The 23,471-nt window shown below is 41.8% G+C and overlaps 1 protein-coding gene and 1 long non-coding RNA gene across 6 annotated transcripts in view; both read right to left on the bottom strand.

Annotated features, from left to right (window-relative positions):
* Positions 1-1,591: 1,591 nt before the first annotated feature.
* The window catches only part of tmtc1 (transmembrane O-mannosyltransferase targeting cadherins 1), a 102,616-nt gene continuing 80,736 nt past the window's right edge, over positions 1,592-23,471 (bottom strand). For 3 of the 5 annotated variants that reach the window (XM_032590083.1, XM_032590087.1, XM_032590088.1), the window contains 7 exons: positions 22,562-22,664; positions 20,257-20,392; positions 19,360-19,504; positions 19,135-19,272; positions 11,732-11,854; positions 4,979-5,056; positions 1,592-3,939 (listed from right to left, as the gene is read on the bottom strand). In XM_032590083.1, coding sequence (XP_032445974.1) covers positions 3,814-3,939; positions 4,979-5,056; positions 11,732-11,854; positions 19,135-19,272; positions 19,360-19,504; positions 20,257-20,392; positions 22,562-22,664 — 849 coding nt within the window. In that variant the 3' untranslated portion in view covers positions 1,592-3,813. Of the gene's footprint in view, positions 3,967-4,978; positions 5,057-10,743; positions 11,472-11,731; positions 11,855-19,134; positions 19,273-19,359; positions 19,505-20,256; positions 20,393-22,561; positions 22,665-23,471 lie in introns of those variants that run through there. The other 2 variants (XM_032590084.1, XM_032590085.1) reach the window with 2 other exon arrangements.
* LOC116737107 (uncharacterized) lies at positions 6,032-10,250 on the bottom strand. The gene is made up of 2 exons (XR_004342737.1): positions 9,998-10,250; positions 6,032-6,639 (listed from the first exon to the last, which is right to left on the bottom strand). It is a non-coding gene; the product is annotated as an uncharacterized LOC116737107 (long non-coding RNA).

Genomic DNA, 23,471 nt, shown 5'->3' with positions numbered 1-23,471 from the left:
TCATCAGGTCGTGATCTGCAACTCTCGCTGGAGTGGTTCGCAGCCGAGTGTGAAGCGGCCGGGATGAGGATCAGTGCCTCCAAATCCGAGGCCATGGTCTTGAGCCGGAAAAGGGTAGAGTGCCTTCTCCGGGTCGGGGGGGTATCCTGCCCCAAGTGGAGGAGTTCAAGTATCTCGGGATCTTGTTCACAAATGGGGGAAGAAAGGAGCGGGAGATCAACAGGCGGATTAGCGCAGCATCTGCCATCAAGCGGGCGCTGTACCAGTCCGTCGTGGTGAAGAGAGAGCTGAGCCAAAAAGCGAAGCTCTCGATTTACTGGTCGATCTACGTTCCCACCCTCATCTATGGTCATGAGCTTTGTGTCGTGACCGAAAGAACGAGATCGCGGATACAAGTGGCCGAAATGGGTTTTCTCCGTAGGGTGTCTGGGCTCTCCCTTAGAGATAGGGTGAGAAGCTCAGTCATCCGGGAGGGACTCAGAGTAGAGCCGCTGCTCCTTCACATCGAGAGGAGCCAGTTGAGGTGGCTCGGGCATCTGGTCAGGATGCCTCCTGGACGCCTCCCTGGTGAGGTGTTCCGGGCACGTCCCACCGGGAGGAAGCCCCGGGGAAGACCCAGGACACGCTGGAGGGACTATGTCTCTCGGATGGCCTGGGAACGCCTCGGGATTCCCCCGGAAGAGCTGGAAGAAGTGGCCGGGGAGAGGGAAGTCTGGACCTCCCTTCTGAAGCTGCTACCCCCGCGACCTGACCCCGGATAAGCGGAAGAAGATGGATGGATGGATGGATGGATGGGTTTTGCTATTGCTATCTTTTTAACAGCGTTTGGCTGTAGGAATTTTCCCTGCAATTGATCTGCCTTTGAGATTTCAATTTGATAGATGAAGGGCATTATGAATAAATATTTTTATTAAAAAATAAAAGAAAAAAATATCATACAAGCATTGGATTCTTTGTAGAAATTACTTTTGCAGTCTGGTCTACGGTTTTACATTGTAGATATAAATTTTGGCAAAATGTGTAATTTTGGTTGATTAGTACTCTTCATTTTAGGGTCATTAATGGTTGGCAATATTACAGCATTTTTCTATAAATTTTACAATGTCTAAGACTTCCACAATATATATATGTTTTCTACATTTCCTAACTGTAAAAATTAAGTGAAATTTATGTTTCTTGACTGCCATTTATTTTCTACAGTAATATAAATGCTTTGGATGTTACAGTTTGTAACTGTCAGTGTCTTACAATTTTTTATCGTAAGTTTTACTCTGGGTTTTTTACAGTGCCGCTACCAATCAAAAATTACAGTTCCACATGCCTGTCTCAAAACCAGCATGTAGAGAAAACAGATGAACAACCAAGTTGAGCTATAATAATACAAATCACTGACAGTTTTGATAATCTAAAAGTCTACAACAGGTTAAGAAAACATTTTCAATTTCTTTGGCCAGGCTCATAATACTGCCACATCACTATACTTCAATATGGACATAAATTCTCTCAGGGTTTTGTGTAGGAAACCTTTCCCTTTACGAGGGACATGTACTGTACAGTGCAATACCTTTAAGTAGAAACACACCAGACATGATGTAGTAAAAGATATACTTTATTTTTATTTTTTTGGAGCAATTACATCATTGTCCTGGTCACTTCCTTTACATCTCACAATCACATCACAACATTCAATCACATTCAAATCAGTGTTCACAAAAATAACAAGCATTCAAACAGCAAGCTACTGAGGTTTTAAAGCACAAAGCCACAAGATGAACTGGAAAAAAACACAGCTCCTTATTAAAGCTGCAGATGATCTGGGACTATAGGCTCAAAGTCAGCTCCTCTCCAAGGGATGCAGCATTTATCTGTGGCATTTCACTTTCCGAGCTACAAAAAGAAAATTTTACCCTTGTAGCCTTTGTTGTACTGATTGATACTCAGCACTTGAGAGGTGCAACAGATTGCAATCCCTTCTCTTTTGTGACAAAAAAATGACTAAATCTGAAGGTCCACTTCTGGGACTGACCATGGCATATCAAAGGTTTATTCAACAGGAGCAGATTCACAGTCTTGTACAGACAATGAACCCTTAGTCAGGTGTTTTGCTCTCTCATGGTAAAGGTTCATCTTTGGAAGAGCAAAGCGGACAACAAGTCATAAATCTGAATCCTGGTTTAATTCAGGCAACCTGATTGTTTATGTCAGCTGGTATTTAATCTAAATGATTCCCTTATGCTAAAGTCCATCCAGAATAGATGAGTAAATTGTAGGCCAAAAACCTAAATCATATCCTGATGACATAAGTAGAACTTATAGAGAAAAAGGAAATAAAAGCCTATTTCATGGGTCATAAAGAACAGCAGCTAGATGAACAAATGTCTTATTTGAGTTGACTGTTTACATGAAGGGTGCCCAAGTGATTTGAGACCAAGAGTTACTTTTTCTCTCATCAGTAGGCTGAGAACTACCACATGTAAAAATTGTAAATGAAACTCTATTGACTTATTTATAGGCAAAAGTTATCTCTTATTGGAGTGTATGAGTGATGGTTTTCTTGATCTGTCCTTTACAAAAAATCAGCATAAATAAAGCAAACCGCTGCTGTGTAAGCCTCACCCTATAAAAGTCGGACAACAAGGCTGTGATGGTCATGGCCCTGAGCTCTGGCGGGCATCCTTTTGTTTCAATTTTGAAAATAATTTCTTCAGTTGCATCAATTCATAGCTACACATAAAAATATATATGTTTTGCTATATTAACATTTTTTGCTCATTACCTGAGAAACTTTATTCCTACATCCAGTTCTCCATCAGGATGTGTCTGTGAAAAAAATCAATTCAGGTTGATTGCAGTCTACGTATTGGGCACCCCTGGTTTACACACTCAAACACAACCCTTGTGATTGATTCATGACTTAAGGATAAAATAAAGCTTGGGTAAGCACTGCATTCCTCTGACTTGGTGGTGTGGAGTTTTGCCACCAGTGAGAAGAGAGACAAATTATGCATTCAGTGGTAAGTTTCAGCTACAGACTGAAAGAATTCTCTGAGAGTTCAATAGAATGCAACTCTCATTCTATTGTACAAAGGTCAACTTGTATAGTGCTTTATCAAGTTCAGAAGATCCTATTACGCTTTTACACTACATTCAGTCATTCACCCATTTACACACTAGTTACTGGATAGTAGCCACTAGCCACAGCTGCCCTGGGCCACACTGTGACAGAGGCGAGGCTACAAAACACTAGCCAGGCCCTGTGACCGCCACCAGCAGGCAAGGTGGGTGACATCTTACCTGACAACACAACAGAGGTGGACGGAGCGAGAACCCAACAATTGAGGGACGATCTCTGACCACCATGTGTCCATCACTGACATCAACACCGTTCTCTTGCACACAAACCTTTGTTTCAGAATGTCCTTTTGATTTCTAAGAAGCTCTCAGGCACGTTCCCTACAGGTCAGAACCTTTTCTGATTCTTTTCACTTTCTTGAACTAATAAATATGGGAATGATGCCTGAAAGCAGAGGACTGAATTACAATTGGTGAATATACTTATTTAGAAAATAACTCTGCATCTAAGTAGGCGACACTAATAAATTAAATCACAATAAACAAAGCTTGTGAAGTCACAGAACTTCTAGTGGTCTTCTGTGTTATTCTCCATTTCACTCTGCTGCACACAGATGTACCAGCAAGCCTTCTCTCCTGCTCTGTCTGTGAACAGGTTGGACTGATGAAATGACCTGGCAAATGTCCTCTCCCAGAGCAAGCTGCTGACCTCTATTCAGGACAATTTTCACGTCTGCCACATTATGCTCCACCTGTCAGTCTCTTCTCCAGCCGGTCCAGCTTTGCCAGATTTTCCTTGAGAAGTTTGGAGCCAGGATTCAGATGCAGGGCCCGCTCATAGTACATCCTGGCAGTTGCATAGTCTCCCTGTGTCCAGACATGTTAACACATGTACTATATTCAAATAAAGATGCAAGATAGTACAATTACCGTAAACTAAAGAAATATTAAGTCTTGCGCTTGTATTGAAGGAAGGAGCACACAGATCTGCTCTACTTAATCATAATCTGGGCATTTGTCGCCTCCAAATCACTGAATAGTAATAAACAGATCTAAATATGATAATCATTAGTCTTTAATTCTGGTTTAATTCAAATAATCCAGTTATTTTAAAGGAACTGATTCAAGTTCTGCATGTTGCAACATATGAATGATCTGCGCATGCCGTTCAGTGATCACCCTTGCTATTTCTACTATTTCTGAGCCTTGGGTTAAATTTTTCAACGTCTGACAACTTTAGAGTATTTCTATGCTATAATATTGTACACTCCATTGGAGTAAGACCCACTTTGGGTTCTCGAGGGCCCAAAGTGGGTCTTATTCCAATGGACCTCGAGGGCCGGCATCCTGCACGTTTTAGTTCTCTCCCTGGTGGGAGTAACAACTATTTCAGCATGTCAGTGTTCTTCTTAGGCCTCTAATGAGCCATCATTGGATCCAGGTGCGTTAAACCAGGGAGAGAACTAAAACACACAGGATGCCGGCCCTCGAGGACCCAGTTTGGGCCCTCGAGGGCCCAAAGCAGGGGTCTCAAACTCCAGTCCTCGAGGGCCGCAGTCCTGCAACTTTTAGATGTGCCTCTGCTGCACCACACCTGAATAGAATAATTAGTTCATTAAGGCTCTGGAGAACTGATCTACACAAGGAGGAGGTAATTAAGCCATTTCATTCCAGTGTTTTGTACCTGTGGCACATCTAAAAACTGTAGGACTGCGGCCCTCGAGGACTGGAGTTTGAGACCCCTGGCCCAAAGGCACTTAATATGTTATTGTTTTCATTCAGAAATTTTGTGCAGGTACACAACGCTGGAGAGCAAAAAGGCTATTCTTTTACATGCCATCCATAGCTAGAGTGCGGCTATGCATGGCATGTGAACGTAATTTAGATTTTTTATATACGTTATCACCTTGATGTGCTGAATCCCTCCCATGTTCATCCAGGCCTGAGACTGGTCAGGCTTCAGATCAACAGCCAACTTGTAATTCTAGTAGGAGAGAAAACAGACAATGAAGAGACTGAATGAATCAATAAACAAATCAGAAAGCTCCAACAACATTTGGCATCAGGCTGGATAGAGTCAAACAGTCCAATATAACAGCAATCTAAGTTTAAGGTGAAGAATAATTGATGTTATTGACATTTTGAAAAAAATGCAGCACCTTATTGGCAATAAAACAAACAGAAAGAATGTAACTGTGCCCTCCCGTTTTATCAAGAAAATTCTTGTGATATTATATGCTGTTGCACAATGGCTAATCTGCGTTCCATGTAAGTGGCATATATAGGGATTTTAAGTAAATAACACTCCAGTATCAACTTCATATTTGATGTTGTAACAAACACAACTATATCTCCATGAAAACTCTATTTTTTTTCTGTCATTTTCACTAAGGTTCTTATCACTCACTGTGAACGTTAGCATCCTGGCTGCTATCATCTCGTAAGGTGCTGTTCCCGGTGTGATGAACCTGAGTCCTGACCAGTAGATATTCTGTTTTGTGCAGATGAACTGTGTTTCATCTCATCCTGTCTTCTGGCCATTATTTACACAACACAGAACTGAATTATTACTTGAACCGAGCTGAGATAGTACCCGAGTACGGTACATTTAGCAAGGTTGCACAAGAAGTCCGGTCCTTTTGTGCATCTGTCACAGGATGAATCAACAGAGGAAACATGTTTGACAATTTCAATTTAGATAAGTGCAATCTGTGTAATACCTTGAATTGAGAGATACCATGCCTAATACAAATAGAAGTAGAATTAACATATTTTTGGACTTTGGGCCACTGGCTATCTGTAATAATCACTCATAGATCTTCCTGACCATCCTTTCCAGGTGGTCTAATGTAGGCACTGAGTCTTCAATTATGGATCCTTGTTATTAAACCCTTTCTTACTGGATCAAGCAGAAGGATTGTCTCCACAGAAGAGGATGGGGTTTGACTAGGAAGGGTTGGAAATCTGTTCTTGAGACTGTAAGTATTTAAAAAAAAAAATCTTTACTTTCCATATTAAATTTGCTATGTAATTGTTGAAATGTAAATGTAAAAGCCTTTTCAAAAAATACATCTTTTGTACATTGAATCCCTTTATGTTTCCACTGATTAAGAAATACATTTAGGGCTGATAGAGGGAATGTGTGGTTATTTATCAATGGACTAAGAACTGATGTGACTGTCCATCCATAATGTTTTCTTATATGTGACAAGATTTTAACTGAATGAGAAACTACTGAATTCTTAATCTTTTGATTAGAATTAGAAAGAGCAGAATCTAATAAAGGATTTGAAAGAGCGGACATCCAGAACAACATTGAACAAACACAAGGTACAGTACTCCTATTGACCAGGTGATCTTTGCAAGAATTATTTTTTGGATTTTCTTGTAAATTAAATATGTTATGAGAGTCTAGCTATATTAAAAAATGCCTTAGTTATTCAGATCGGGATACATCGATTTTTGATTGAAGTGACAGAACTTTATGCAGAATATTCAATTAACAGTTCTTGTGTACATGAATTCAAGTTATGTCTGTAGAAACAGTTTTTTCCAATGTAGAGTTACCTCTCCTTGGGCTGCCACCTTATCGTGGTGGAGGGGTTTGAGTGCCCCAATGATCCTAGGACCTATGCTGTCTGGGGCTTCATGCCCCTGGTAGGGTCACCCAAGGCAGACAGGTCCTGGGTGAGGGACCAGACAAAGCGCAGCCCGAAGACCCCAATGATGAGCAAAAACATTGGACTTGGCGTTCCCTCGCCCGGACGTGGGTCACCAGGGCCCCACTCTGGAGCCAGGCCTGGAGGGGGGGACACGATGGTGAGCGCCTGGTGGCCGGGCTTTTACCCATGGAACCTGGTCGGGCTCAGCCCGAAGAGGAAACATGGGTCCCCCCTCCCATGGGCCCACCACCCGTGAGAGGGGCCAAAGGGGTCGGGTGCATTGTGTGATGGGTGGCGGCAGAGGGAGGGGACCCTGGCGGTCCGATCCTCGGTTGCAGAAGTTGGCTCTTGGGACGTGGAATGTCACCTCTCTGGTGGGGAAGGAGCCGGAGCTAGTGTGTGAGGTCGAGAGGTTCCGGCTAGAAATAGTCGGTCTCACCTCAACGCATGGCTCTGGTTCTGGAACCAGCCTCCTTGAGAGGGGCTGGACATACTTCCACTCTGGAGGTGCCCAAGGTGAGAGGCGTCGGGCAGGAGTGGGCATACTTGTTGCTCCCCATCTCGGCGCCTGTACGTTGGGATTTACTCCGGTGAACGAGAGGGTAGCCTCCCTCCGCCTACGGGTGGGGGGACGGGTCCTGACTGTCATTTGTGCTTATGGGCCGAACGACAGTTCAGATTACCCACCCTTTTTAGAGTCCTTAGAGGGGGTACAGGAGAGTGCTCCTCCTGGGGACTCCCTTGTTCTGCTGGGGGACTTCAACGCTGACGTGGGCAATGACAGTGAGACCTGGAGGGGCGTGGTTGGGAGGAACGGCCCCCCCGATCTGAACTCGAGCGGTGTTCTGTTGTTGGACTTCTGTGCTCGTCATGGATTGTCCATAACGAACACCATGTTCAGGCATAAGGGTGTCCATATATGCACTTGGCACCAGGACAGTCTAGGCCGCAGTTCGATGATCGACTTTGTCATTGTTTCATCGGATCTGCGGCCGTATGTCTTGGACACTCGGGTGAAGAGAGGTGCGGAGCTGTCCACTGACCACTACCTGGTGGTGAGTTGGCTCCGGTGGTGGGGGAGGAAGCCGGTCAGACCTGGCAGGCCCAAACGTGTTGTGAGGGTCTGCTGGGAACGTCTGGCAGAATCCCCTGTGAGACGGAGCTTTAACTCCCATCTCAGGCAAAACTTCGAACACGTCCCGGGGGATGTGGGGGACATGGAGTCTGAGTGGACCATGTTCCGTGCCTCCGTTGTCGAGGCGGCCGATCAGAGCTGTGGCCACAAGGTTGTCGGTGCCTGTCGCGGCGGCAACCCTTGAACCCGTTGGTGGACACCTTCGGTGAGGGATACCGTCAGGCTGAAGAAGGAGTTCTATCGGGCCTTTTTGGCATGTGGGACCCCGGAAGCAGGGGTCCCACTGGCGGGCGAAGCGGCATGTGGCTCGGGTGATTGCTGAGGCAAAAACTCGGGCGTGGGAGGAGTTTGGAGAGGCCATGGAGAAAGACTTCCGTACGGCTTCGAGGCGATTCTGGTCCATCATCTGGCGTCTCAGGGGGGGGAAGCAGTACGGCACCAACACTGTTTATAGTGGGGATGGTGTGCTGCTGACCTCTACTCGGGACGTTGTGGGCTGGTGGGCAGAGTACTTCGAAGATCTCCTCAATCCCACCAACATGCCTTCCATTGAAGAAGCTGAGCCTGGGGACTCTGGGTTGGGCTCTCCAATCTCTGAGGTCGCCAAGGTGGTTAAGAAGCTCCTCGGTGGCAAGGCTCCGGGGGTGGATGAGATCCACCAGGAGTTCCTTAAGGCTCTGGATGGTTGTGGGGTTGTGTTGGCTGACGCGACTCTGCAATATTGCATGGAGCTCAGGGCAGTTCCCCCTGGATTGGCAGACTGGGGTGGTGGTCCCCCTGTTCAAAAAGGGGGACCGGAGGGTGTGCTCCAATTATAGAGGGGTCACACTCTTAAGCCTCCCTGGCAAGGTCTATTCAGGGGTCCTGGAGAGGAGGGTCCGTCGGATAGTCGAACCTCGGATTCAGGAAGAGCAGTGTGGTTTTCGTCCTGGTCGTGGAACACTGGACCAGCTCTACACCCTCGGCAGGGTCCTGGAGGGTGCATGGGAGTTCGCCCAACCAGTCTACATGTGTTTTGTGGACTTGGAGAAGGCGTTCGACTGTGTCCCTCGGGGAGCCCTGTGGAGGGTTCTCCGGGAGTATGGGGTACCGGGCCCTTTGATACGGGCTGTCAGGTCCCTGTATGACCGGTGTCAGAGTCTGGTCCGCATTGCCGGCAGTAAGTCGGGCTCGTTTCCGGTGAGAGTTGGACTCCGCCAGGGCTGCCCTTTGTCACCGATTCTGTTCATCACTTTCATGGACAGAATTTCTAGGCGCAGCCAAGGTGCTGAGGGGATCCGATTTGGTGGCCTTGGGATCTCATCTCTGCTTTTTGCAGACGATGTGGTCCTTTTGGCTTCATCAGGTCATGATCTGCAGCTCTCGCTGGAGCGGTTCGCAGCCGAGTGTGAAGCGGCCGGGATGGGGATCAGTGCCTCCAAATCCGAGGCCATGGTCTTGAGCCGGAAAAGGGTAGAGTGCCTTCTCCGGGTCAGGGGGGGTGTCCTGACCCAAGTGGAGGAGTTCAAGTATCTCGGGATCTTGTTCACGAATGGAGGAAGAAGGGAGCGGGAGACCGACAGGCGGATTGGCGCAGCGTCTGCCGTCAAGCGGGCGCTGTACCGGTCCGTCGTGGTGAAGAGAGAGCTGAGCCAAAAAGCGAAGCTCTCGATATACCGGTCGATCTACGTTCCCACCCTCATCTATGGTCATGAGCTTTGGGTCATGACAGAAAGAACGAGATCGCGGATAAAAGCGGCCGAAATGGGTTTTCTCCGTAGGGTGGCTGGGCTCTCCCTTAGAGATAGGGTGAGAAGCTCAGTCATCCGGGAGGGACTCAGAGTAGAGCAGCTGCTCCTTCACATCGAGAGGAGCCAGTTGAGGTGGCTCGGGCATCTGGTCAGGATGCCTCCTGGACGCCTCCCTGGTGAGGTGTTCCGGGCACGTCCTACCGGGAGGAGGCCCCGGGGAAGACCCAGGACACGCTGGAGGGACTATGTCCCTCGGCTGGCCTGGGAACGCCTCGGGATTCCCCCGGAAGAGCTGGAAGAAGTGGCCGGGGAGAGGGAAGTCTGTGCCTCCCTTCTGAAGCTGCTACCCCCGCGACCCGACCCCGGATAAGCGGAAGAAGATGGATGGATAGAGTTACTGATGGACTAATGGCATGTAGTCTCTTTCTGTAATTTACTTCTTATGTCTAGTTTCTTTTTTCCAGAGCTTCTTTTTTTCGGCTTTTCTGTGGGATTACAGTGAACCCTCGTTTTTCGCACGGGTTGTGTTCCGAAAAGAACCAGTAATAGGTGAAATCCGTGAAGTAGTTACCTTTATTTTTTACAATTATTATACAGCATAATTAAATACTCTACATTGAAACCAAAAAACAAAACCTGTTTTCAGGCCTAAGCATTTTTTTAACAAATAGAACGCTTTCTTACATATAACTGCAGTAAAATAATCATTTTAGTCATCAATACGAAGTACAGTAGGACAAATTGAAATTGTTTAAATGACAGTAAGATACCATTTTGTAAGAAGCAGTTTATACTCTCAATCCCTTTTGTATGCCAGCTCCTCCAAAAGATCATTTTCCCCTCTATTTTTATTTTTGGGTTATTCCACACTGAGGCTGTTCCTTGAGTGAAGGGACAGGTGTTTGCTTTTTTATGTAAATGCTGCCAAACGTTTTTAGTGTGACTCGTAATTGGATTGGATTTAACTCCATCATTTGGATGTTGGGATAGATAATCAAAAGCTTTAAATTGAGCATTTACTTCACCTTCCAAGTTCACCCAGATCAGACTATTGTGGTTGTTTAACATAAGTGATGTTATTTGTGCGCTTATAAAAGCTTCCTGATAAAGTTGCATATTGGGTAGTCGTAATCCTCCGTATTCAATTTTAGTTTGGAGTTTTAAGACAGACATTTTAGGCTTTTTCCCCTCCCAAATAAAGTTGTTTATCATTTTGTCCAAGGTCTTAAATATAGGGTGTGGGATTTTGAGAGGTAATAAATTGAATAGGTAATTTAATTTCGGTGTAATAATCATTTTAATGGCCTGGACTCTACCCCACAGTGATATCTGTAGCTCAGGGGTGGGCAATCTTGGTCCTCGAGGGCCGGTGTCCTGCAACTCTTAGATGTCTTTTAGTATTCTTTTTGACTACCTTAACATGACATACTGGAATGGATTAAATAGTTTTCATTTAGCTAGCATTATCTGCATGGAACAACATTACTCAACTTGCACAGTTTGTTTGGAAAGAACTATACAAAGTTTTTTTCACCTTTTATTGGCTCTGGTTGGTTTGATGAACATGATTCTGACACACTGTGCAGCATTGTTCAGTAACACGTCTCCCCTCAGTGATTCACAATTAGCATGTATTACACATGCATACTTATATTTAAATATACCTCAGAAAAACATGTTGCCACATATTTCCAATAGATTAAGCAGTTGCAACAGCTGAAAAAAAATATGGTGGACAGAGGGCACAGCTATGGGAAGGTTGGGAGACATGTCCCATGCGTACCCCTGTCCGTTACACCCATACTGCTGTTGCTATCCATCAGGTGATGGAGTGTCTAACTTCAACATTGTGAGCTGCAGCAAATGTGGTGTCTGCAAGGAGAGGGGAGGAAGAGAAGCACCTTTTTTTAAATTTTAATAATTTTGGAAATGATACAAAATCAGAACAGAAGTGCTTGTGGTGGGAGTACTGGCTCTCTTACTGTGTTCTGAAATGCAAAAACTTAAATTTGAAGAAAGCACACTTCATTTTCACCATGGGGTATAAATTGACACCAAAACAGCAGGGAAACATGGGGAAAAAACATGGGAAAGACAAATTTGAAAAAAAAAACAGAGGGAATAGACATTACCTCAAAGGCTTTATCCAGCTGGTTCATCTCTCTCAGCTGGTTTCCTTTAGAGAAATGTAATTCTGCCCTCACTGTCAGATCACTGGGATTCTGCTGCAGGGCCAAGTCCAGAGCCAATAGAGCCTGACACACATACACGCACACACACAAAACAATGAATAAGGTTACATTTCTGCTACATTTACCAGAAAGTTTGTCAAAGGAGAGAGAAACAAAAAAAGCGATAAAAGTCAGATCTGTCATTGCAAGGCTAAAAAGACAAAGAAACTTAATAAGCACAAGCACAGACTCCATCTTCTTTATTAGTTCTGCTGAACTGTTCAAAGCACGTTACAGCAAACTGGTTGACCATTTTCATGCATGTCTAGGACTATGTATGTCCATCATAGTCCCAGCAGAAACATAAATCTAATTTTATCATGATGAGCAGCAAATATGCCTTTTAAAAATGATCACTGGTGATTTTTATGAAATAGAATGCATGAAAGCAGAGGAACAGGATGAGTGGCAACTGCTCTATAACAGTTGGTTGCTGATATGATATAACTTGACTGTTTCCATGGAAACTGCAGGAACAGAACCCAACCACTGTTGAGAGTTGATTGTTTGTCACAGAAATCACAAACGCTGTGAAACAACTGAACCACTGTACTTGACATGCAGTCAAGTCAAAGTTTATTTACATAGCACATTTACAACAACCTCAGCTGACCAAGGTGCTCTGCAACAATCACAAAATCACTGAAAATAAAATTAAGTGACTTCTGGTTATGGTGGCCAGGTAGGAAGACGTGCTGAACCTCGCTCTGCTGTTGCTGTTGGGATAAGGACAAAAAGAAATTGCTGTTCATGTAAAAATTATGCGGAAAAAGGGATAATTTAATGTATAATGCATGACTTGACTAAAACACATAAAGGTAAAAGGTTTGGTCTGAAAGGGAAAAGGTTTGGGCTGAACAAGGCATCCAAACTTAGGGAAAGGTTTTCATTGTTTTTGTTAGTAAGCTGACGAAAATATGGCTCTGCAAGAAGAAAAAAACAAGTCAGAAAATAATAAGTCTAATCAAGTTCTGGCCGCCCTGGAGTCCTTAAGTTACAAGTTTTCCTCGAAACTTGATCTTGTAGTGATGGTGACACTACAAGATGTGAAACAGGAGATGAAGGCTATAATGAACCTATGTCACGAACAGAGGGCCGTATTGCTACCACAGAAGACGAGGTGGCTAACCTACAAGCTAAAAACAAATCGATGGAAGACAAACTCAGACTTGGAAACAAGGTCTCACTTGAGTAACTTAAGGCTTGTGAATTTGCCAGAAGGCGCCGAGGGACCAGACTTATGTGCTTTTTTGGAGAAGTGGATACCCAAAGTATTGAGGAGAGAAATGCTGCAGCCCTCCATGAGTTTAGAAAGAGCTCAAAGAATTGATTCGAGAGTGGACAGCGTCTCCCACCCGAGGACCCTAATAATGAAGTTCCTCAACTACAGAGAAAAGCAGACTGTCATTGAGCTGCACAAGATAAAAAAAGACATCTACTACAGGGAGCAACCAGTCTGCTTCATCCCTGACCTGGCCACGGGAGTGCACCAGCTGAGGAAAAGGCTCGATCCGATCCGGAAGGAGCTGCATTAAACTGGGCATTCGTAATGAAGTAACTCACCCTACAATGCTACTAGTGACTTATAAAAGCAAAACACTGACATTAAAAACACCTTGGGAAGCAAGTGAGTTTGTCAAGGAAATCCAAGAGAGCATCGGACACACAGAGCGCTAAGTAAAGCATGATGCCTCAGATTGGGTAATGTCCGCAAATAAACAAAATCCTTATCCAACACTTTCCAGTTTGCTGTGCATTTGATTCAGTTTGTTATATATTTGTTCCTAAACAAAAATATGCAACAAAAACCACTTAAGTGTGAAGTTGTCCTTTCAATTGTTATTCAGTATTAGTGGGCTGGAGATAAAAAATGTTTAGCAGTAACCAGGGGTGATTCTAGGATCTGAGGCTTTAGGGGTGCTTAGCCCCCAGCAGGGCTAAGACCCATGAGGAGATATTCGTTGGTGCGGTTTTCTAAATCTAACTGATTATATACTGTACATACATTCACAAACAAAATTAAGAGACATGTCAGTAATTCACAGAACAAAAGAACAATGTTCATTTTACTCAAACATATATGTACTTATAAAGAGTAAAATCAGAGAAACTTTTAATTTTTTCCAGAGCTGTATGAACTCAGTTTGAAACAGAATCTCTAGACCACATCATACCTGCCAACATCTGCTAACATTAATGAGACACAAGCAGCTGTGGAGTGACTCAGTCCTAGTGTGGTCTGCTCTCCCAGAAATGAAAATAAAATCTACTTAAAACTATGCATTTAAAGTCATTTGAAGAACATTTTACTAAATTTATAGGGTTAATAAACCTAAAACCAGTTTATTATCAAGGTAGAAGTTCAGGTTAATGACTAGTGAAAATGAGTCATTAATCTGAACTTTATTTCAAAATCATACTTAGAAATTGTATTACCATTATTTTTATCTGAACGTTATATGTCCATCTATGGAAAAGTAGACATTATGAGTCAAGGTTTTAATATTTTAGTTCACAGTTTATGAAGTGAGACAATCATAGTTTCAATACCAAACACCTAGGGCTGTCGCGATAAACGATAAATCAATTAATCGTACGATAAATTAAAACTACCGACGTCATTTTAATTATCGGCATTATCGTCTCTTCTGACCTTTTTCTCTTTCTGTTGATGACACTGAACGAAAAAAGGTGCTCTCCACTGATCCTCCCTTCCTCATTTCCTTAGTGTAAAGCCCAGCGCACACTACAAGATCTTAGAGCTGTCGGCCGATTGTCGGCACATTTTCAAAACCTGACGGTCCACACATTACCCGACAGAAATCCTAGGTATAACGGTTCGATCGGGTTCGTTCCTGCCCTGTGGTGTCCAACAATGGGCACAAAATAATGACTACAAGTTCAGTTAACTAATTTTAAAACCAGGCATTAATCAATGCTTTACTACAATCTACCTGCAATGCATGTTGCTAGTGTCAGCGTAAAGTCCTGACTGAATGAAAATCATTATAACCTATTTACGTCATGTTAACGAAGAACAGCTGAAAAGTTACCGGGTTTATCAACTGCGGTAGCAATTTCGCTCCAACTCCTCCCCTTGTCATTTCTATATTCTTTGCATGTTGAATAAACATTAATATTGTTTCCACATGTCATCTCCAATGTCCGCTGGACTTCGGGTTCCGCCGTGTCAGCTGTTTGGGATTCCCCTCCGTAATTTCCCCTCAGAAAGTGCGGAGAAGAATCCGCGCTTTCTGATTGGCTGCCTGTCACATTCAACAGGCTGCGTTAACGCGCCCAGTCGGGGAAAAACCCCTGATTTAGATCAGAGCGGCAACGAGATCTACCGTAACACACCACACAATCTTAGAAAGACCAACGTTCTAAGATTGTTGTAAGGGGAAAAATAGGAGCAAAAAATCGTGTAGTGTGAACTATTGCATCAGGTAGTCGATGTGCCCATCTTCTCTATTTAAATCTAATTATTACTGAAGGGCAACATAATATACAGACTTCATAATCTTTACTTTTTTTGGTTGAATGCAGTATTTATTTCCACTTTGGCTTTATGTTGTTTAGTTTTTTTTCAAGTGAGTTTTTTGTTAATGGAGACTGAGAATCCATTTTATTTTTGTTTTTGGTTGTTTTGTTTATCAGTTCCAGTGTTAAATGTTCTTTTGAAAATAAAGTGTATCTATCTTTGACAGGAAATCGCATGCATTATTACGTCATTTCCATTAAATCAGTGTTAAAAGGTCTTCAAACAATATTATCGTTTATCGCAATAATTTTTTGAGACAATTAATCGCTCAGCAAAATTTGTTATCGTGACAGGCCTACAAACACCTTTCTGTTCCCACAGAAACAGCCCAACCCAAACATTCTGGGCTGTTCTTTAGTTTTATCTTATTTAAGTGACTCCAGAGAGGTTTGGGAAATGAATTACAAAACACAACAGTCACTAATCAAACTTCAAAAAAGACCAATAAGAGTAATTAACAAGGTTAAGGACCAGGATCAGACTAACTCATTATTTATCCAAATATTTTGCACATATACACAATTTTGTACTGAACTACAAAATACTCTTCAAATAAATAAAGCCAATACTGTACACAATTTCATTCATAAATATAAAAATAATTGTAAATTAATTAAGTACTGCATTGCCCATTGCAAAAAATCACTAAGCATAATATTTTGCATTGCAAATTGTCATCTGAATAAAGGTGCTGATGATACAAGTTTGCCCCCTTATTGCTGGTTAAAATATATGTATGGTCTTTGCAATTTTCTTTGGAGGCTGGTTCTACCAAATTTAGTAGAGGGGCCCGTGTAGTCAGTGTTTTTTTTATGGAGACACTTAAAAAAGAATTAAACAAACACAGAGCAATATTTCATCATTTAATAATGTGAACCAAAGAGCCACTTGTGTCTCCAGAGATTCAGGTTGCAGATCCTGATCTAGCAGATGGAAAGTGTGATTCTATCTCCATACAGCAGCTAAAAGTACAGTACTATAATTTTTAATTTGTTAAATAAAATTGCAAAGGTTTAAAAAATATCTACCACTGAATATTTAAAAAAGACATTTATTTATAATTTCTTCAGAAGCCCTCTTGGCCCCCGTCTAGAACCGCCCCTGGGCGGCAGGTCTGGTGCATTTTTGCTTAGCATCATTTTTCTTTGTTGGTTGAAAGTCAACTTATCCAAGCAACCCTCATTCATAAAATATATCAACATTTCTGAGTAAAATTCACAGAAAGTCCTAACAAACTTTTTTAATGTAGGAAATATTTATGTATTTACTGTTAATCTATTAGTATGATTTGTTCTTTAAATGGCCACTTGTTTTGGCTAATGCTATTATTTATTAAATATCATCCAAACTCAACATCCTAAGCAAAGAATCAAACCACAATAGTCAGCTAAAATCACAATAAGAAACTGAATCAATCATAACTAAATGTTCTGTACCATATCAGCCTCAGGAGATGATTGAGGATGAAGAGACGATTTCTGGTTCTTTAGGTTCTAACGGGTCTGCAGTTCCTCTCCTGATCCATTCTCTCTATCATACAGCAGCACACTGCGCCACAATGGACACATTTGTTTTGTCGACAGATGTACACAATATTCATCCTCTCTGAAATTGTTCAGCTTATAATGCGCGTCTTTTCACTCACGTCTGTATTTTTGAAAGCGTTTTTGCTTCTAAGGACATGGAATCGGGTTGAGGACGTTTTAAAAAAGATGCGAGTTGATGGCAGCTGACCGCGGCTGCGTAGTGTCCGTCTCTAGGCAACGGTGATATTCAGCGTCGGTCCGTAGCGTTCTGGGGTCCTTTAGCTCCCGCCATGACAATTTAGCTGACCTTAATATTTCCTGTGTTTTATTTTGGTCATTATTGTTAAACTTAGTGTTGATGTGTGTATGATAGGCGTTTCTATCGGACAGTTATCGGTTCAATACGGGACGAACATTTAACGGGCAAATATGGGACGACTCCGTTTTTTATGGGACTGGTGGCAACTTGATTCAGGGGTGCTGAGATACAGTTTTAGTGGTGCTAAAGCACCACTAAAACAGGGCTAGAATCGCTACTGGCAGTAACAGTGATATTTCTTGCAGCTTAGGCTAAAAGTGGCTCTACTGATCCTCACTTGGTGTGGATTGGTTCCTGGCAATAATCTGAGACATACAGTAGTTATTGTGAGTGGGACTCTCCCAGTTTAGGGAAGTGACTTGGAAGAAGGGAAAAGTTTGTGTTCCTATGTGTTCTAACATCCAATTGCTGTAATATTGAGCAGCCCACTAGTTTTTTTATTATATGCCTCAGAGCATAAAATGTAATTTTATTTCATGGAACTGCAGAGGTCTTTACTGCCTCCAAAAAGTCAAAACTAATCATGAATAGATTAAAAGAAATTGACTCTAAAATTGTGTTTCTTCAGGAAATGCATCTTCTCTATGAGAACAATTTAAGGAGAAGGAGGAGGTGGAGGGTCGATATTTGTATGGTACTGCTTATCTTTCATTCTAGAGGGGCTATGACTAATACACAGGGGTCAAACTCAAGGCCCGGGGGCCAAATGTGGCCCGCCGCAGCTTTTTATGTGGCCCTCTAGACCAGGGGTGGGCAACCCTGGTCCTCGAGGGCCGGTGTCCTGCAACTCATAGATGTCTCCCTGGTCCAACACACTTGAATCCAATAGTTGAATCACCTCCTAAGTGCAGTCAAGTTCTCCAGAGTTCTGCTAATGACCTCATTATTTGACTCAGGTGTGTTGAAGTAGAGATGCATCTAAAAGTTGCAGGAGACCGGCCCTCGAGGCCTGGAGTTGCCCACCCCTGCTCTAGACTCTAAATTACATCAATAAGTCCTTACAGTTTTTCACAAATCTGCAAAATTCTCACAAAATCAACAAATTTCCAAACTTTTTCCGATTTTACTGCAAATTTTCTTAAAATTCAAAAACATTGAATCTGTAACTGATACGACAGGTGATAAAGAGTAACATTTAATATCATACATTACCACAAATATTGTAAAAATTCCTTATAAACATTTCTAAATGTTCACCACAAAATCTGTCATATGGATTGTAAAAAAAACCTAAAATGATCACAAAATCCCAGAGGAACAGCTATTTATTGATATTTTCACAGTTTCACTGGTTTTATCAATATATTCTGGCACAACCAGCCCTTTAAGAACATTCTGATTTTTGATATGGCCCAAAATGAAAATGAGTTTGACGCCCCTGATCTAATACAAGAATCAGTCCCAGTGCAAATTAAAACAACATTAAAGACAGAAGAGGAAGGTACCTAATACTTAAAGGCTGTTTCATGTCAGAACCTCTAATTTTAATTAATAAATATGGTTTTAATGTAATTCTTATAATTATCCCCCAATTATGCGTGATCCTTAAAGGATCACGCATAATTGGGGGAGAATTTAATTGTTCATTATACCGAAATATGGACAGATCAACCGGAATTGATCAGTCACACAACAACTGCAGAGCTGCAATTCATAGAATGATGAACGAGCTGAAGTTGCTGGATGTATGACGAGAGAAAAACCCAGCTGGCAAAACTCACTGCTGTAACTTCCAACCCTAACCCTGCCCCCCACTTTCTTTCAGGTGGTTCGTTAAAACTCATAATTTACTTTTAAATAAATGATTATTTTTACCTTTATTCACAGTTTTGTCTCTTCATTTGCTGGTATTTTACTATTACACTCCACCCTTATCCCTAGACTGACTTGGGGACTTAACAGAGGTACACATACACACCTCTGTGTAGTTGCCACGCCTGCTGTAGATGGCAGAGAGCAGGCGATAACATTCGATACAGGTGGGCTCTCTGGAGATTATGTCCAAGGTCATCTTCTCTGCCTCTGAGCTCTGCCCAGCCATGGCCAGGACCTGAGCCTGGGACACATAACAGATGTGTCAATTCTGTATGTAAGTAAATAAGAATAAGCAAAAAATGGGTTGTGTGCAATTTTTTTTTTTTACCAAAGCCAGCCAGATATCAGTACTGTCTGACTGCAAGGTAGCAGCCTCTTTGTACACATGGAGTGCCTCCTCATAGCGGCCTGTGTTGTAGTACAGCGCTCCAAGAGGAGTCAGGATGTCAACTTTCCTGGTGACCATCAGAGCTCTGCAGAGGTCAGAGGTCACCATTTTAGCTTTACATGAATGTGACTACATAGTCTGCAACTAACTAGTCACTCTTCCATTTGCATTTAGACTTTAGAAAATCATTGTTAAACATATGAATCGTACACAGGTCAAGCTGAACTGGTTCAAAACTGAATGAGCTAGTACAATGAAAGCAAGACCTTTCCTCAGAGATGACATGTTTGGTCCAGGTCAGTGAGTGATAATATAAATAAAACTGATGAAACCCTCATTTTGCTTTCTTTATGAAGAATAACATTAAGCACTGAGGTCTGGTGACTGTGAAGAACATTGGAATAGAATGATCTCAGTTTTGTTTCACACACCACTTTGGTTTTATGTAGTTTACAACAGATTCTGACTCCACTAGCTCCATGTGACAGCTGAAATCGACACTCAATAGGTAACATAATTAACTTTACTCCAATCTGTCTGTCCAGTTTGTCTAAATGTACAAAGTTGTTCCAATTTGATTAGCTATTTAGTAAATACTTGGCATCATTGGAAACAGTGCAACACTATTTTTTATTAATAATGACTGAACATTTCAAAATACTTTTGTTGTTTTTTATTTTATTTTTTGTAATGAAAACACAGCGGCCATTCAGAGCACCACAACATGATCTGATAGCTCCCTTCAGAAGCCGGAAGTTTGATCCTTCATTTCCCTTTCTAGCACAGATAAAGTAAACACACACAGCAGCTTCCACTTGAAGTAAAGCTGTTTTTCACCTCTTGTACCACATCTCAGCTTCCTCGTTCTCATTGGATGACCGAAGAAGACGGCCCAGGTTCACCATAGCAACATAATGTGCTGGCTTAAGTCGTATTGCTTCCTGATAGTGAGCAGTGGCTAGATGCCCTTCTCCTGGAGGAAAATAGTCAAAAGTGAAAGGAGAGAAATTAAAGGATGACTTAAGGGAAAACTGTTGTTGCAAATGTGGATGTGGGAAAGATGGGGAGAAGTAGAAATCAAAACTTTAAAAGAAGTCGATAATGATCTTTAGAATCAGATCAGAATGGTTTCATATTCTCTCTCCTACTATTAACTTTTTACCTTCATGAACATTGAAAATAATCCTACATCAGTTTATCTGTTTTCCTTTTTGTGTACTGAGCTAGGTTCTGATTCTGCTGGCGATTACTTCCTGTTAAAAGGGAGTTTTTCTTCTCCACTGTTGCTACATGAATGTTCTGTATGAGAGACTGCTGTAAAATCAACGACACAATGCAATGACACAATGCAAGTCCAGGAGGAGTTAATGCTCCAAGTCAATGGCTTGTTGCAAACTGCTGTTTTTTTTATATATATAGAAACTTTTTAAACAATTATTAATTGAGCATATTGTCATATGCTCAATACGACAGTATGCTAGAAACACCGTTGTGTTTCATATCTAGGGTCAGTTGGAATGCATGTGTAATTGAGTTGAAATAATTTTTTGTAAAGTGAATTGGACATTTGTTGTGAATTGGTACTATATATAGTGCAGACCAAAAGTTTGGACACACCTTTCTAATTCAATGGGTTTTCTTTATTTTAATGACTATTTATAAGGCAAGAAATCCCACTTATTAACCTGACAGGGCACACCTATGAAGTGAAAACCATTTCAGGTGACGACCTCTTGAAGCTCATCAAGAAAATGCAGAGTGTGTGCAAAGCAGTAATCACAGCAAAAGGTTGCTACTTTGAAGAAACTAGAATATAAGGGGCATTTTCAGTTGTTTTACACTTTTTTGTTTAGTGCATATTTCCACATGTTATTCATAGTTTTGATGCCTTCAGTGTGAATCTACAATGCCAATAGTCATGAAAATAAAGGAAACTCATTGAATTAAAAGGTGTGTCCAAACTTTCAGTTTGTACTGTATATGAATTGAATTTAAATGTGTTAAGGCTTTTGAACAGACAAGTGCCACCACAATTGGAGAAAAAAATAGAACCTTACTGATAATGAACTCCAGAGTGTGTACTGGGTTGTGGGTTGGTTGTTTGACATGCTGTCTCAAGCCAATGGTTTTGTATAACATTGTTTTTTTTTGCCCCCTCTGTCTTGGAGGTTAACATGGCTGTTGAAATCTCCAACAATGATAAAATAGTCATAATCAGTACATATGACAGATAGGTCACTGAAATCATTGAAGAATTGTTAGATCCAAGTTTAGGTTCAGGTTTTTTGTTGCATTTATTTTTATTGGTTATGGCGTTTCATGGATCTTACAGTATTTTACCGTGTGGGGGCCAGACGCATTTTAGGAGAAGATAGGTGTAGAACTAATGTTTTACCTTAGGGGGTTTTACTGGAGGGGGCCCTTTCTACATCAGATTTCAGATATCCAGAAAGACAGTGGTGAGGATGTTGGCCGGGTATCAGTGTAACCCATTGTTTAAGTCTTGGGACCTTTATGAACAATAAACTGTGTTAGGGTGTGAGTTGTTTTCATCTTCACTTGTTCACTATTATTTTCAGTAATGTGAAAGACCTAAGAACCAAGAACACAGATGAGCTGAAGACCCCTTCCCACTAAAGCACTGTGGGCTTCCTGAACCCCTGAGCAGAACCACAGGCTGATGACCTCCATGCTATGCTGGATTGATGCTGCAATCAATTCATATTAAAAGAGCCCAACCAAGTACAGCCCATGTGCTGTATAGTGCATGGGCATACTGTCAGTAGGACCCCATTTCTGCATTAAAATCCTTTTTATTGGTCTAATGTGAAACCCTAATTTTCTGAGAGAGAGCTTTGGGTTTTCATAGGTTGTCAGCCACATTTATCAAAAATGAACCGAATTAAATGATTGGACTACATAATTTTGTCTAATAAAACTAAAAACTATTAATGTTTTGACTTGAATTAGTGAAATAAAATAACTTTTCAATGAGATTCTTATTTATTATCATGTTAACTTGTTTAAGAAGAAACTGGGAGTTACAGGGCTTCAGTGAAGCAAGGAAAAAGGGATGGCTAGCCAGTGCATGTACACACACCGTGCTCTGGATCAGACTGGGAGAACATATACTGTAACTTACCTGTGTCTACCAAGAAAACACCATAGTTGTTATGTAGGTCGGAGTTGTCTGGGCAGTTTTCTATGCCATTCAAATACACTTCGTTTGCCTCAGCAAATCGTTTCTGTGAGAGGACAGAATAAGATAATACTTTATTGATCCTCTAATGGTGGAAATTTTGTCACATAGGACACAATAAAAATTTAAATAAATAAATAAAGTAATGAGAATAAACACACAACAATAATATATAACAATGAGCAGTGATAATGGTAAGGGCACACCCCTATTGCTAAATATATATTCAATATTTAAAACGCACAGCTCTAGAGACTATGTATGTATTATAAAGTTTGACAGCCTCAGACAGAAAGGACTTGCTGTAGCATTCTTTAGCACATCTGGGCTTCAGTAATTTTGGTTATGTCTGCTCCTCAGGCTGTAAGGGGGATGAAAGGCATTATCCTTGATAATTCTCCAGCATTCTGTCTCTCATCACCTCTTCAAGTGCAGCCAGCTTGATCACCACAACTGACCCAGCCTTTCTTATCAGTTCGTTAAGTATGTTTGAATCTTTCACTTAAACAGCATATTACACACACACACACCCACCCACCCACCCACACACACACACACCCACACACACACACACACACACACACACATATACAGTTCAGACCAAAAGTTTGGACACACTTTCTCATTGAATTCAATGAGAAGGTGTGTCCAAACTTTTGGTCTGAACTGAGTACAGACCAAAAGTTTGGACACACAGTTGTGTCCAAACTTTTGGTCTGTACTGTATATACAGTGAACCCTCGTTTTTTCGCGGGGCTTGTGTTCCGAAAAGAACCAGTAATAGGCGAAATCCGTGAAGTAGTTACCTTTATTTTTTACAATTATTATACAGCATAATTAAATACTCTACATT

Source organism: Xiphophorus hellerii, chromosome 17 (genome assembly GCF_003331165.1).
Source record: "Xiphophorus hellerii strain 12219 chromosome 17, Xiphophorus_hellerii-4.1, whole genome shotgun sequence".
Classification (NCBI taxonomy): domain Eukaryota; kingdom Metazoa; phylum Chordata; class Actinopteri; order Cyprinodontiformes; family Poeciliidae; genus Xiphophorus; species Xiphophorus hellerii.
Note: the sequence above shows the minus strand (reverse complement) of the source record. Positions and strands in the feature narration are given on the sequence as shown.